The sequence below is a fragment of the Megalopta genalis genome, chromosome 5 (assembly GCF_051020955.1).
Source record: "Megalopta genalis isolate 19385.01 chromosome 5, iyMegGena1_principal, whole genome shotgun sequence".
Lineage (NCBI taxonomy): Eukaryota > Metazoa > Arthropoda > Insecta > Hymenoptera > Halictidae > Megalopta > Megalopta genalis.
The window spans coordinates 17644359-17657631 of record NC_135017.1 but is presented as its reverse complement, the minus strand read 5'-3'; the positions used below and the strand labels follow the sequence as shown (position 1 = coordinate 17657631).

The 13273-nt window shown below is 56.3% G+C and overlaps 1 protein-coding gene across 6 annotated transcripts in view; it reads right to left on the bottom strand.

The window, feature by feature from the left end:
- Window positions 1–6318, bottom strand: part of sff (BRSK family serine/threonine-protein kinase sugar-free frosting) — a 40892-nt gene extending 34574 nt beyond the window's left edge. For 3 of the 6 annotated variants that reach the window (XR_013033515.1, XR_004492066.2, XM_033482586.2), the window contains exon 1: window positions 4233–6315. Coding sequence is in view for 4 of the 6 variants with exons in the window: in XM_033482586.2 (XP_033338477.2) it covers window positions 4233–4332 (100 nt within the window). In the remaining 2 variants the exon portion in view is untranslated. Of the gene's footprint in view, window positions 1–4232 lie in introns of all 6 variants that reach the window. The other 3 variants (XM_033482589.2, XM_076522311.1, XM_033482588.2) reach the window with 2 other exon arrangements.
- Window positions 6319–13273: the final 6955 nt, after the last annotated feature.

Here is a 13273-nt window from a genome sequence, read left to right as displayed (position 1 = left end):
TCTCCAATTGACGCCCAGATTGCGCACAAAAATGGGCAATTTGGGAAGAGGAGACACGATTATTCGAGCCTTGTGGTTTATTGTTATATATATTATAATTGTGGACAATTTATAACTATAACAATAAATATATATTATATATATTATAATATATATAATATATTTATTATATAATTATAATATATAATATATATATTATAATATATATAATATATTTATTATATAATTATAATATATAATAAAATATAATATAATATATATAATATATTTATTGTTATAGTTATAAATTGTCCACAATTATAAAAATTATTAAAAAGTAATTAAAAATTATCCATTTTAGCGGACAATCCGAGCGTCAGTATGGGAGACATTACTGTATTTCGTGGCGAAGCGTACCCCGACGTATTCCAGCCGCGTCCGAATTCTAACTTCCGAGGAAACGGTGCGGCGAACAATCGGCGAGCACGGGCGTATTTGCTTAACCCCGGGACCGCCGGCGGGACACGTTCGTTCCATTAGATTGCAAAAACTTGGCCGCGCGGGACGCTTTAATCGAAGGGATTGCCGACCGTTTTAGCCAGCGCGCCTCTTCATAAGTTTTCCCGGGAAACGTTCCGATTAAGCGGCCGCCGTCTAAAAGTGGATCCGCGAAAGAATGTGTAATCGCATTGCAGGAACACCGGGGCACACCAATTTCTCCTCTCCGGGAGAACACCTCGCGACCGAGCGTAACACGCGCGGTAAATACCGGCGACGTTTTTTACGAGCCTCTCGCGCGGAATGTTTTTCCGCGGAATAACGTTAAACGTCGCGCGGTCGCCTATCGCCGCATCGAAAAACAAAAGGTGTACTTGTTTTTTCGGCTTCGAAAAGCCCGGAAATTCGGAGAAGCAGCGGCTGCGTTCGAGGCGAGTTTAGTCGGCTTCGCCTTGCTTTCGATCGCGACAGCCTTCTCGACAAGTGGTTCTTCGTTATTTTCCCTTTCCGATAATCTATAATCTTCGAAGATTGAACAAATTTAACTTGGAAGTCGAAGGATAGAGAGGCAGCGTGGGTATTTCGACAGAAAAATGCCCTTTTCTCTAAACGTCGTGATCACTAATGCGATCATTAATATAATCCTCTCCTATATACTCAATAAACAAATAAATGAATAAATAAATAGGCGAGGGGTTCCCCGTATCTTCGAAGCCAGAATGTTCCAGATACAGAGATACCAGCAATTTCTCCCGGATTGTCCCGCGACTTGGAAACGAAACCGGACAGCTCGGAAAGAGGTCGATTATCGGTAGCTACAAAAGCGAGTCGCGAGGCTCGAACAATCGTATCTCCTGTTCCCAATTTGTCCGCCTTCGTTTCCAAAGCCGTGGGACAATGCGGGAGAAACGACTGTACGTGGCTGTTTCTAGGAGAGAAAAAAAAGCATCTCGCGCGGCACTATAATCGCGGGCCGTTCGATCGTATCGATTGGTCGCGTCACACCCTGCTAGCCGACTCTCGCATCTCGAGGAGCAGCCTCGAGAGGGAGAAGTGGTGCAGGTTGCAGCGGCGGTTAGGCAGTTACTTTAAAGCTCGGAAGATGAAAAGGTGCGCGGGGGACGGATGAAAGGCCGAGTCTTCTTCCGGGCAACGGGGTCTGTTGGCGAGCCTGGGTCATTTTCGGGCCACCGGGGAACGAGCGGAGCGGGAGCCTCGAGCTCTCGTGAATCGCGACGAGACACGGCTCTCGTGGCCCCCATCTTCCCTTCCGGCTAACAAAATTCTATAGGGTGCACCGGCCGCGTTGCACTTTCCCTCGAATGCGATCGCAGCCGATGCACAGCGGCCGCGGGGCCGAGCTCGTCGACCACTTTCCGGGAACCGTTCAAGATCAAACGACGCGAATTCGTATGCGGATCTCGTCTATCCTTGTTCAAATATTGATAATAGAAGAGTAGAACTCGATTTCGATTTAAAAGCCGCGAATAAACTCGCCGTTTAACGCGTCGAGCGCAGCGTCGGTCGCGCTGATTCTTTACCAATTTTGAGAACTCGTTTTCATCCTGACATATTCGAACGAACCGAATTCGACCAGGATAGTTCGGAAAGAGTTCCAATATCGTCCGCTATGGGAAATTTTAACTATTTTCGATTTAATTCATTAAATCGCTTCAACTCTGTGGGAATTTTGACGGTCGATTCTCGACGCTGAACGCGTCAACGATCCAAATCTGTCGTTCCAATTCGTGTTTTACAGGACACCGAAGGTCAGAGGGTTAATTCGAAGCGTCGCATAGTACTTGACAGCCTCGTATATAGGGTACACGTATAAATACTCGAGTAACTCGAATATTCGTTGATATCGAGTCGCTCGAAGAATTCATCGAATGAGTCGAGCGCCCGCGAATTAACCCTAACGGTCAAGCGTTTTTCAATTCTGCTCGCGGCGGAAAGTTTCCACGAATGCAGAGCGAACACGTCGAATTCCATTCGCGGCGATCTACGCTGCGATCTACGCGGATCGCGAGGATCTACGCTGTCGGAGAGATCCGCGGTTCCGTCAATAACCAGCAGCCGAGGATCTCGGCTGGCCCTGACCCGCGATAGGAGCTCCTCGAAGCCACGAGTGTCCTCGAAGGTTCGATTTTCGGTTTTCCGCGGCTTCGAACCACCGGCTGTCGCGGTGTGCGCGCGTCCAAATAAACACCGACTACCCTGTGACCCGTGCACAGGGTGCACGCTCGAGCTGGCGAGGTAATACGTACCCGCGGAGTACTCTCGAGGTTCGAGAGAACGTTTCGCGCACGAGAATTGCGACGCGATTACGAGGAACTTTGGTATTACGAGCAATGCGACAAACGTCGTATTTCGCTTTATCAAGAGCCGACGGGGCAGGTTGTTGCCGCGGAGACCGATAGCATGCGGGAAAAGCTCGTTTACACGTGTAGACCGGCCGCCGTTACGATCGAGAAACGATCGTGCCGTTTCCAGAGCCGGCTTATTGCTCGCCGGGCGAGTAAACGAGAATTTTCGTCGGGAACGCGAGAGCAATCGTCGAGAAATCGTGACGGTCTATCGAGCAAACGCAATGCGCCGCGACGATAATCGCTTCGACCTTGGAAAAACTTGGCGGAACGCGTGCGTGAAAAATTGAAAATGCACGATCCCGCGAAAGTTACGGCCTGGACATAGAATCGTATTGCCGGCATGCGATCGAGCGCGACTACGCGGCGAGCTATACATGCAAATAGGGCGGAATTAGATTCGGAACGATACACAGCGATTCAATCGGATCCGCCGTTAGGATTCGCGAGCGGACGGGGCGACGCGAATTACGCGCAATCCTCCGAATAGCAATGGCATTTAAGCGGTGCTTAAGCGCCAGACAGAGCCGTCGACGCGAGCCGGTCGCGTCGCGAAAGCGTGACGGAAATTTCGAAACGGCTCGGAGCTGGAAACTTTACGCCGCTTATCACGGACCGGCCGAATATCCTTGAAAAATCCTTCGTCCAATTTAAGGTGTTTAAGAGACAACGCGACGAGACAGCGGGTCGGGTCGAGCTTTTCTGAATCGGGATTTTCGGATACACAGGCGTACACGCTCCTCGGACGCGCGCGTATTTCTCGGTGAATAATATTCGAGCGGGTTCTGCCCCCGGGCGGACTAATTGCTCGGATTGCCTGGAATTGCCTGGAATTGCGCGAGGGAGTCGGACGCGCGCCTCCCGCCGTCTCTCGTTCTTTCTTCGCCGATTAGCGACGAGCTTTAATCCTTCCGCTTTCCGAGAGAGCCTCGGCTCCTCCGTCTCTTGTCGTTTAACGAGAAATTAGAGGCGACTCGGCACGCGCGCCGATTCCGACGCTCTCTCTCTTTCTCTCTCGGTCTCTCTCCTGCTTCGGCCCTGTCCCTTTGATACCGGTGATATTTTCCAGCGCAGCGGCTCGCCGCCGCGCCGCGCCGCGCCGATCGTCTTTGAGCGCATTCGGTCAACCTATTTTTTGTCCATGCCCCGGCGTGACAAAGGGGCATCCCGTGTGTACGATATTAATAAATAACGGGGACGACAATAGCTCGTGACTGGAAGCAATATATTCGGGTCGATTCGAAGGTTTCCGTCACGCGTTCGAAGTAGTTCAAGGTGTCCGGCGCGGGGGGAAACGCGAGTGTACGCGTCGCGTTTCTTCGCGGCGGAGTCGGATGGGAACGCGATCGCGATCGTTAATCCGCGTAGAAAATCTGCTGGCACACGCACCGGTCTGCCCTTTGCCCAAGGTTTTCTCCAGTCGATAAGGGCCGACATACTGATGGGTCTCCTGGGTGTTGGACCCGACGGGGCTCTCCTTGCCCTGCATCGCCGCCGAGCCACCTTCCTCCTGGTCCGCCAGGTTGCTAGATTATCCTACGAGGACAGGCTTGCCGGCGACGAACCTCTCCACCGACTTCCTTCCGTCTTCTTCTTCTTCTTCTTCTGCTTCCGTCCGTCCCCACCCCCTTGTGCGGCACGCCTCCCTTTCCCCTTTCTTTCCGGCAAAGGCCAGCAGACTGTACTCCTGCCGTGCTTCCTGCCGCTTCCGCTCTCCCTCTCTCTCTCTTTCTCTCTCTCTCTCTCTCGCTCTCGCTCTCCTTTCCCTGCTGCTCGGCTTCTCTTCGACCTGGTATCAAGAGCTGGAGTTTTTCTAGCAGCTCCCGGCTTCAGGAAAGTCGCCGGTGTCTCCTGCCGTTGGGTTCGCGACGCGAATCGCTGGTCGCCGCGGCATGTCGATCACCGGCGCGATTCTCGCGAGCCTCGTCGGACGCAGGACGACGCTGGACGCAGGGCGCGGGACGCGGGAGGGCAAGGACGAGGGCAAGGACGAGGAGGAATCACCTGCGAACACTCGCGCACCCCTCTCGGCACGCATGCACACACCGACCACTGCACGGCGACCACTCTGTGTCACTGACACGACGACGACAACGACGACGACGACGACGACAACCGGTCCTTGATCTTCCGCGGCTGCCTCTTGCGGATCCTTTTCATGGTGTCGGCCGCGAGGAGGAGGCGGCTCGCTTCGTCGGCAGGATCGCGAGGACGAGTCTAGGAAGAGGCGGCGCGGCGGACGGCAACGGGTCCTCGAGTAGCATGGGGGGTGGGTGGGTTGCTCACGTGAATGTCGCGGTCCGGAGATCGCCGGCGGATCCGCTCGAAGCCGACCTGCTCCTCGGAGCCGCGCGAGGCGCCATTGCGGACGCGAAACCCGAACACTGTCACGCGCGGAATCCGATCGCGACGCGGAATCGTCCCTCGGCGACTTTCGAGCGGTCGCGCGACTCGTCGCGCGTCGCGAGGGCCTTCGAACGGTTCGCCCTCCTGCCAACGGTGCACCCTCTGTCGCTCGCGCTCGTCCACCCCGTCGTTCACGGCCGACGCTCGTCCCGTCGGTAACACCCGCGAGACCCTTCGCCAGGGAGATCCCTCGTTTCTCGTTCGCTGGTTGCCGAGTTGTCGCTCTCGTTCACCGAGTCTGTCGTTCCACGGCTCGATCCTGTGCTCGCGTGCGTCCGCGACGTCTCGGTTCCATCAGGGAGAGGAAAACGGAGGCAGAGGAAAGAGAGCGCGAGGCTCGCCGCCGACCGTCCCTTCGCCCCGGCAGCACCTCCACCCCCTCGCGCGCACTACTCGTGCACCCGTGCACCCGTGCGCTCGTGCACTCTCGCGTGCTCGTGCACCGACACCACTACCACACCGACGGCGAGAACCGCCAACACCAGCGCGCACCAACAGGCACACACGAACTCGCGAGAGCCACCAGCACACGACCACCACCGCCTCCGCCACCGCCACCACCACCAACCACCACTACCGATACGTCACTGTATATCAGTCGGAACGAGTCGAGGCTGCGACGTTCCTGCTTTCGACACCGGACAGGCCCGAGGAGGATCCTCTCGGGGGTGTTTCTCGGTCGCGACCGCGGCCCGCGGGTTCTCGTCCCTGTTCCTCGGTCCCGCTTATCCGGCGCTCGGGACCCCCCCGTGCTTTCGTGCGCTCGTTTTCCTCGAAGATTCGGCCCTGTCGTTCGCGGATCACGGAGCTGACGACGAACCGCGGCGCTCCCAGTTCGATTACGTGTTACACGGACGTCGACAGAGGGGGTAGTTTTGGTGCGCGCGCACATCCACACCCGCCGCCACCCTCTGCTCGTTCTGCTCTCTCGGCTCTCTCGTCCTTTGCCAGCGCCATGCCGCGCCACGCCGCGCCACGCCGGCACGGCACGCGTAGGGTTGGCCTCGAGGCGGCCCTTCGACCGTCCAAACAAACCTGCGCCGCCTCGAATGATTCAGCCCTCGGCCTGCCACGGCCGTCGAACCGCTCTTCTTTTTCTTCTCTCGAAGAACACTCTTTCCACGCGCGAACCACTCGCCCTCGCTCCTGCCTCGCCTCGGAGAGCCCGAGAGAGAAATCGATCGATCGAACCCATCGCTGACGAAGCCACGGGAGAGAGAGAGAGAGAGAGCGGGGGTGACTAGGTTCCCTGTCGCTCGCGGCAGGCAGGGGCTGACTCTCGGCCGTGTGTTTTCGTCGGTACCGTCAGGGTGGCTGCTTGGCGCGGTTCTTGTCTGGAAAACGGCGCGAGCCACGGAATATTTCGAATCGATCCCGCGATCCTCCTCGTCGCGAAACTTTCCTCCGCGAGGAAGGAAGGCCAGCGACCACGCAGCAGCCTCGGAGATGCGCCCCTTCGCCGAGCCAACTTTTCCGGATCCACGGTTTCTCCCGCTGGGCCGTGACTAGAATCTCCCCGAAAGACCGTGCGTGCTCGCGTTGACCTCTTTCCGAGGGAATCAACCGAAAGTTTCTCACGACCGACCTGGGACGCCGGGAAGGTTCGTTAAAGACCCATTCTCACCTGCGAACGCGACAATTACCGCGCTCTCCCTCGTCCCACCCTGTCGAACTCTGTCGCGCGAGTTCTCCGTAATAAAGACGGTTTGCCCGAAGAAGAAGAAGAAGAAGAGGAAGAGGAAGAGGATGCTCGCGATAGACGGCGAAGCACCGGTCGGTAGGAAACCGGATGAAACGCAGCCGGCAGAGACATAAACTGGTAGCGCGAGATAGACTCGCGGTCCGGAGATAAGCGGTCTCCCTTTCGGCTGCGAGGGCAGAGTAAATTGGATTAAAACGAGCGGGAGGGGAGGGCTGCGCGTTGCTCTTTCCGTCGGGGAGTAGACGGTTCCGCGAAAAGAATCTGTCCAGGATGAGGAATCGCGCGAGCGGCTCCTCCGCTCGGCTAGGCGCGGCGGATCGTCGACGCGTTCCCCTCCGCATCGGCGCTTAAATAAACGGCGAAGATCCCAATCTTGGCATGTAAATTTGTCGGAAGGGTAACAGGCGGCTGGGCGAATCCTTCTGCATAGAGGCACACGCATGCGGCAGCCGGGCCCGGTGTCGAATATTGCGATCGGGAGGCGAACGCTCCGAAGTTACGTCGGCGCCATGAATTATTCACGATGGAATCAGACAGGTTAAGTCAGACGTTAACGTTCGGACGTCCGGATGCTGATTAATCATTCAGCGGATTAATTATTAACGAAAGAGAGCATCCTCGTCCCTGGGACGAGCCCGCGGACCGCTGAAAATTTCAGGCGTCGCTGCTCCTCCGCCGCCGCCGCGCGGCCTTCGATGAATTCCGATCCCTCGATCGCGTGGTAATCGTTTTAGCGTCGGTAGCTTGTTAATTTTCATCCCGGCGGCCGCGATCGGCCTTTGTCGGCGAATTCTGAGGGCCAAGATTTCCACGAGCGCGACTTCTCTCTCTCTCTTTTTCTCTCTGGAACGACAGCGTGTTCGAATCGAACCCGAAGGACGAAAGGCGTTTCGCGGAGAGAATGGAATCGGAGATCGCAGAAAGTCCCTTTTTCCGAGTCGAACGGAGCGTGCCCTCCCGAAGGACGATATCGGATGGAAGGGCGACGGGGGTCGAGGGGAGCGGAAGGGCGAGGTCGGAGGATTTCGTTGGCGGCGAGTCGGTGCCGATCGACGAGAGAAAAAGCGAGACGCTAGCGCGGCCGTGGAGCAACAAACTTCCACCGAACGTGAATCTATTAAACGCGATTAACCCCGAGCAGAGAGACACGGAGCTCTCTCTCTCTCCGAGAGAGACGGCGAGCGGAAGGCGGAGTATGGCGGAGAGCGAAGAGAGAGAGAGAGTGAGCGAGGGAGAGAAGAGAAGAGAAGCATTTAACGGAGACAGTTTTCTCGATGAGACGCGCGTATAAATATGCAAGGAAAATTACCCTGAGCGTTATGGCGCGAGCTACGAGCGAGGACACCTCGCATAGAGGGGTACGAATGCAATATAGATCGAGCCTGGATGGAAGAGGAGGAGGAGGAGGAGGAGGAGGAGGTCGAAAGGGAGACGGAAAGAGAGGGACGACAGTCGGATGGCACAAAGAGGAGGGTGCAGGCCGAGGATCGATAGGTATATAGAGGCAGATAGGAACACAGGAAGCGTCTGACACCGGAAAGCTCCCGGGGGATGGCTTCTTACGAGCTAGTTCTGACCGACGGACAATCGACCCGCCTTCTCTTTACCTTTTTCTTTTCTTCTTTCCCCAACGCCGCGCTCCGCCATCGATATATTTTACAATTTTCCCGATTTTCGCCGGCTCCGCGACAATCGATCGATCTCTCTGCCGCGCGATCGTAAACAGAATTTTACGACGCCGTTCCATCGTAACTCTGGCATCGCGGGAATCTCGCGGAGATCTCGCGGATCACCGAGCGGAAAGAGAGAGAAAGAGAGAAAGAGAGACCTCGACTTTCCGGGGAGAACGCTTTCCGAATTCTCCGCGAATCCAACGGGAAAGTCAATTAACCCCGCCGCGCCGTGCCGCGGACGAAATATCGCGGGAGGGCGACAAAGGTTGTTTATCGGCCGCGCCGGAACTCCATTAACATTCTTTCCTGCGAGGGCGATTAATCGTCGTCCACGAGCCGGCCCGGGGAATCGGCGGATTCGCCGAGCCCCGGTTAATTGTACGCGAATCGCCGATCGGTTCCGTCTCCGATCTCCCGCGAGCTCCTCTCGGGGGAGGAAGACTGCGGAGGCGTTCTTTATCGACTGCATTAGCGACGGCCTTTTCTTATCCGGTGGTATTTTAGCGATTCGTCGGTGTCCCGATTTACGCGCGGGTGGCGCGGGACTCGGGACTTTCCCTCGGCCAATTAATTGGCTCTTCGTGTTCTCTCTCTCTCTCTTTCTCCCTTTCTCTCCCCTGTCTTCCGCAGCAAGGGATCGCCGTAAATTCGGAAAAAGTCGCCGACCGACTAACATTATGTGTACCGCTCCCGAGGAAAAAAAATCCAACGAGCAAAGTTTTTCGGAATCGGCCGCCACCGACGCGCCGCGACGGTTCTCGCGAACCCCATCCGCCCCTCGGAACCGCTAAAATCCAAAGCTCAAACTTAAACCCCGAACGACCACTCGATCTCTCCCGCGCTATCCGAAACGCTTGTCATTGCCAGCCAAGCCAGCCAAGAAGCCAGGAGGAGTTCGTTCACCCTCGCAGACTCGAAATATCGTCGCGGTCTCCGGCCGATCGATCAAAGGAGGACAGCTTTATTTTTTCCACCCCTGCTCCCCGGGACTTCCCCGCCGAAATTCCACGGGAGTGGAGTCGCGGTAACAGGGGGTAGAGGAACCTCGGACGTCTCGATTCCCGTCGAAACCCTGCGAGTTTGCGGAGGGCAGTCTTTGAACCTCGCGCGACGGCGACGCGTTTAAAAATAGCGAAATGGCGATGGAAAGGAGCGTAGGCCGTCGGCGACGTCGACGTCGACGTCGACGGCGGCGCGGGAATCTCGGCCGAGAAGCCGCGATCGAGTGAGCAAACGCTCGCCGGTCGTTAAATCTCCAGGGTTTAAAGGTCGATGCACCCTGCACAGACCGTGGCACGCAACCCCTACACGCCGGATCAGGTGCATCCATTGCTCCTGGGTGCAATGGTGTTCGGCTCGCGCCGCGCGGCTCGGCTCCGGTGTTTACATTATTCCGGGAGATTCGCTCATTGAAATCACTGTCCGGCGCGGCATTCATTCGTGTCTGGCTGCGTGGTAGGCCGCCCTGTATATCGTGCACCCTACTACCTAGACCGCGCAACGTGCAACGCGGACGGGTATCTCGCATTATCGCGTCGATCCTCGTCGCTCCGCGCCGCGCCGCGCCGCTGCTGGCTTTCCAGTTAGCGTCAGAGCTTTCGCTCTTCGCTATTCACGATCCTTTGAAGGACCCTCGCCAAACCCTCCGGCCGGCGAGCTGAACTTTCCGGACCGAAGTTCCAGGCGGCAAAGTCGAGAGACCGGATCGATTCCGTGCTCCGTCGACGAGATAATCTTAACAACGATCCCGCTTTATTGCATCCGTAGCCGCGGATGCGGCGAAAGGAACGCGACTTGGCCGGCTATCGATCGAGCTAACAAGTGGGCGAGGCGCGGTATAGCGGAGCGTTCCGGTGAATCTGACCCTCTAATTGTGTCGCAACCCGTGGAACATTGTCTCGAAAAGAGCGCAGCAGCGCGAGGTCAGCTCGCCGCTGCTTGTTTTCCAGAAAGTCGGGGCAGGGTTCCCGGTTCCCGGCCGATTTTCTCCGCGTAAGCGAGCACGCGCGCGCACCGGAGCGCGAGGGAAACGAACGCAACGTGTTGCACCAGAAGGGAGAGACGCCTGCACTCGCCTCTGTCGAGCACGGCGCAACTTGCGCGCTGCAACGAGTAAACAAAGTTCGAGGTTGGCACTTCGCCTGTGCCTATTATTTTCACCGTGTCGCTATTCGCTCGCCGTTCGACCGTTTCGCGCTTCTCCGCTCGTCGTCGCAGCCCCGCGACCGTGCAATACGCGGCGCGTTCTCCTCCGGAACCGGAGACTGCAGACCGGAGACCGGAAACCGAACGGAGTCTGAAACGTACCACGGAATGCCAAGTCCCGAGATCCGCATTGTTCGCCCTTCGCGGAACGGGCAGCTCGCAGTCTGCGCGAGTTTAATAACCCGCGCGATCCGCGAGCTGCTAATAGCGTCGTTTCGAAACACGATCCCCGGCTTCGGCTGTCGAGAAATCTTGCTACGGTTTCCCTGTCGTCGGTCGTTCGGTCTCGAGGACGCGAGATCGGCGACGAACTGAAAGTCTTGTGGACAGAAAACACGGTTTTCGGAGCAATCGGTGCGCGCGACAGCAGCCGAATTCATCCACGACCGAAGATACGCGGACAGACCGAAGCGTGTTTCCTGAAAAGGGCGGGCCTTAAATTGGAGAAAGAGGACGGGACGATCCGATCGGGTCTCGAGACATCGATCGTCGAACGATCGCGCGACCCCGTGATTCGAGAGGAGGAGCACCCTACGGGGGCGGGCTACGTTCGCGAAAATCAACTGCCAAGCGAGCTGTCAAATTTCATCGACAGGGCTCTCCCGTCGCTTCGAGGATGAAAAGGGAGCGGAGTTGGACGGATCGACGTCGCGTTTCACGGAACACCGGCTCGAGCCGCGATATAGAACCGTCGCCGAATATCCACGGCGACCGGCTAATTGCAAGGAATTCGTCGATATTCGGGGACACCCGGTTCCACGTCCTTTCGCGTGGAATTAACGGACACGAACCAGGAACGGTCAGGAACGAGCGGAGAGCGCGCGGCGGTGCTGCGGTTCTCCATCGATCCGCGGATTTTGCCTGTCGATTATGCAGCGAATTAATAATTGGTCTCGTGGCCACGCTCGAGATAAAGCTCTGCACGGTGCTTTCGTCCCGGCGATCAAAGTACGGCAAATTCTCTCTAATTGGCGCCCAGATCGTGCATCAAAGTGGACAATTTCGGGAGAGGAGACGCGATTGCTCGAGCTCGACGCTGAACTTACCGAGCGTTGAGCATGTCCGACGCACGTAAAAATAACCGGACCGAATTCGTTTCGACATCTTGCTATTTTTATTACAAGGAAAGACGAAGAGATTCGTTCGATCGTTTCCTACGAGGAGAAAATATAGAACCGACCATCTCGGCGCGTTAGATTTAGCGTTAAGCGTCCGTTCGCTCGATATCGTTTCAGACAGCGTCGATTATGAACGAGCTCCGACGCTTGGCACACATCGGAGCGCAGAGTCTACGACAGCGATCGTTTTCGCTGGAGAACGAGAACGTCGAATTTCGCGCGGGCAAAACGGCATTTTAAGCGGGCGCTCGCCGTTGTTGCGCTCTAAAGAGGAACACGGAAGAAATTCACGCTCGTAAAAGTTTATGCCGACGAATGCTCCGCCTCTGCGACTTGTTTCGGACGTAGCACAGTGCCCGATAGATAGCTCGCTCGTTTCTTTCTCGGAGGGTGGTCGATGGGGGGTGGTTCCAGCGGTAAAGACAGTGCCGCGGCGCGGCGTTATCGGAACGTACCAGTTTCGCTGGACGTCCGAGTCCGTCGAGGCGATGTTAACGGATGTAAGAGACACTTCGGGAGTTAGTTTCGCCGGAATAATGGTTGCGAGAGAGAGAGAGAAAGAGAGAGAGAGGAGAGCGAGGAAGAATAGGCCGATCGGATGTGCCGCGTGCCGGAAAGATCCGAGCACCGTGCTTGCCGTTTATCTCGCCGACGGATTCCCCCCTCTCCCCCTCCTCTGATATTCCAAACGGCTTCCATTCGTAAACGTCCGAAGACGCTGACGTCGACGGTCCGCGACGGCGTCTCTTCGCGTTTCTCGGATTAATGAAAGGGAGGAGAACGCGACAGCCGTGATTTACTCGGGAACCCCGATGAATGGGAAACGTGTTGTTTCGACCGGCGAGAAACATCGGCCAGGATCGAGGTCTTTATTTCCGCGCGCGTTTTACCGTAACCGGATTCCGCGGGCGGCGAACGAAAACGCGACGATTGCCAGATCTCGGTCAGATCGAGCGTGCTAGTTCCGTTACCCAATGGACTGCTCCACTCGTAAAACGTGCTAATATCGATTGGTATCGCCGGTGCTCGTGCCCGTAATAACGCAGCGATCTCGCCGCAGGATCCCGCCTACGGGAAACCCGGCTAGAAACTAACAATTTCATTTTCGACCACGATTATGCAACGGCTGTTGCTCGCGTTCGCGATAAACGCTTCCACGCCGAAATGTTGCCCGTATTGTTGCACGATGCCGACGTCGGTGTCGTCGACCTGCGAACGCGAAACCTTTCGGTAATCAACGCTGAACCTTCGGATTTCTCGTTTTAAAATCGTCGAAATTATGGGGGACACTTCCTCGCTGAATCAAATTTCTCGATAAATATGCAA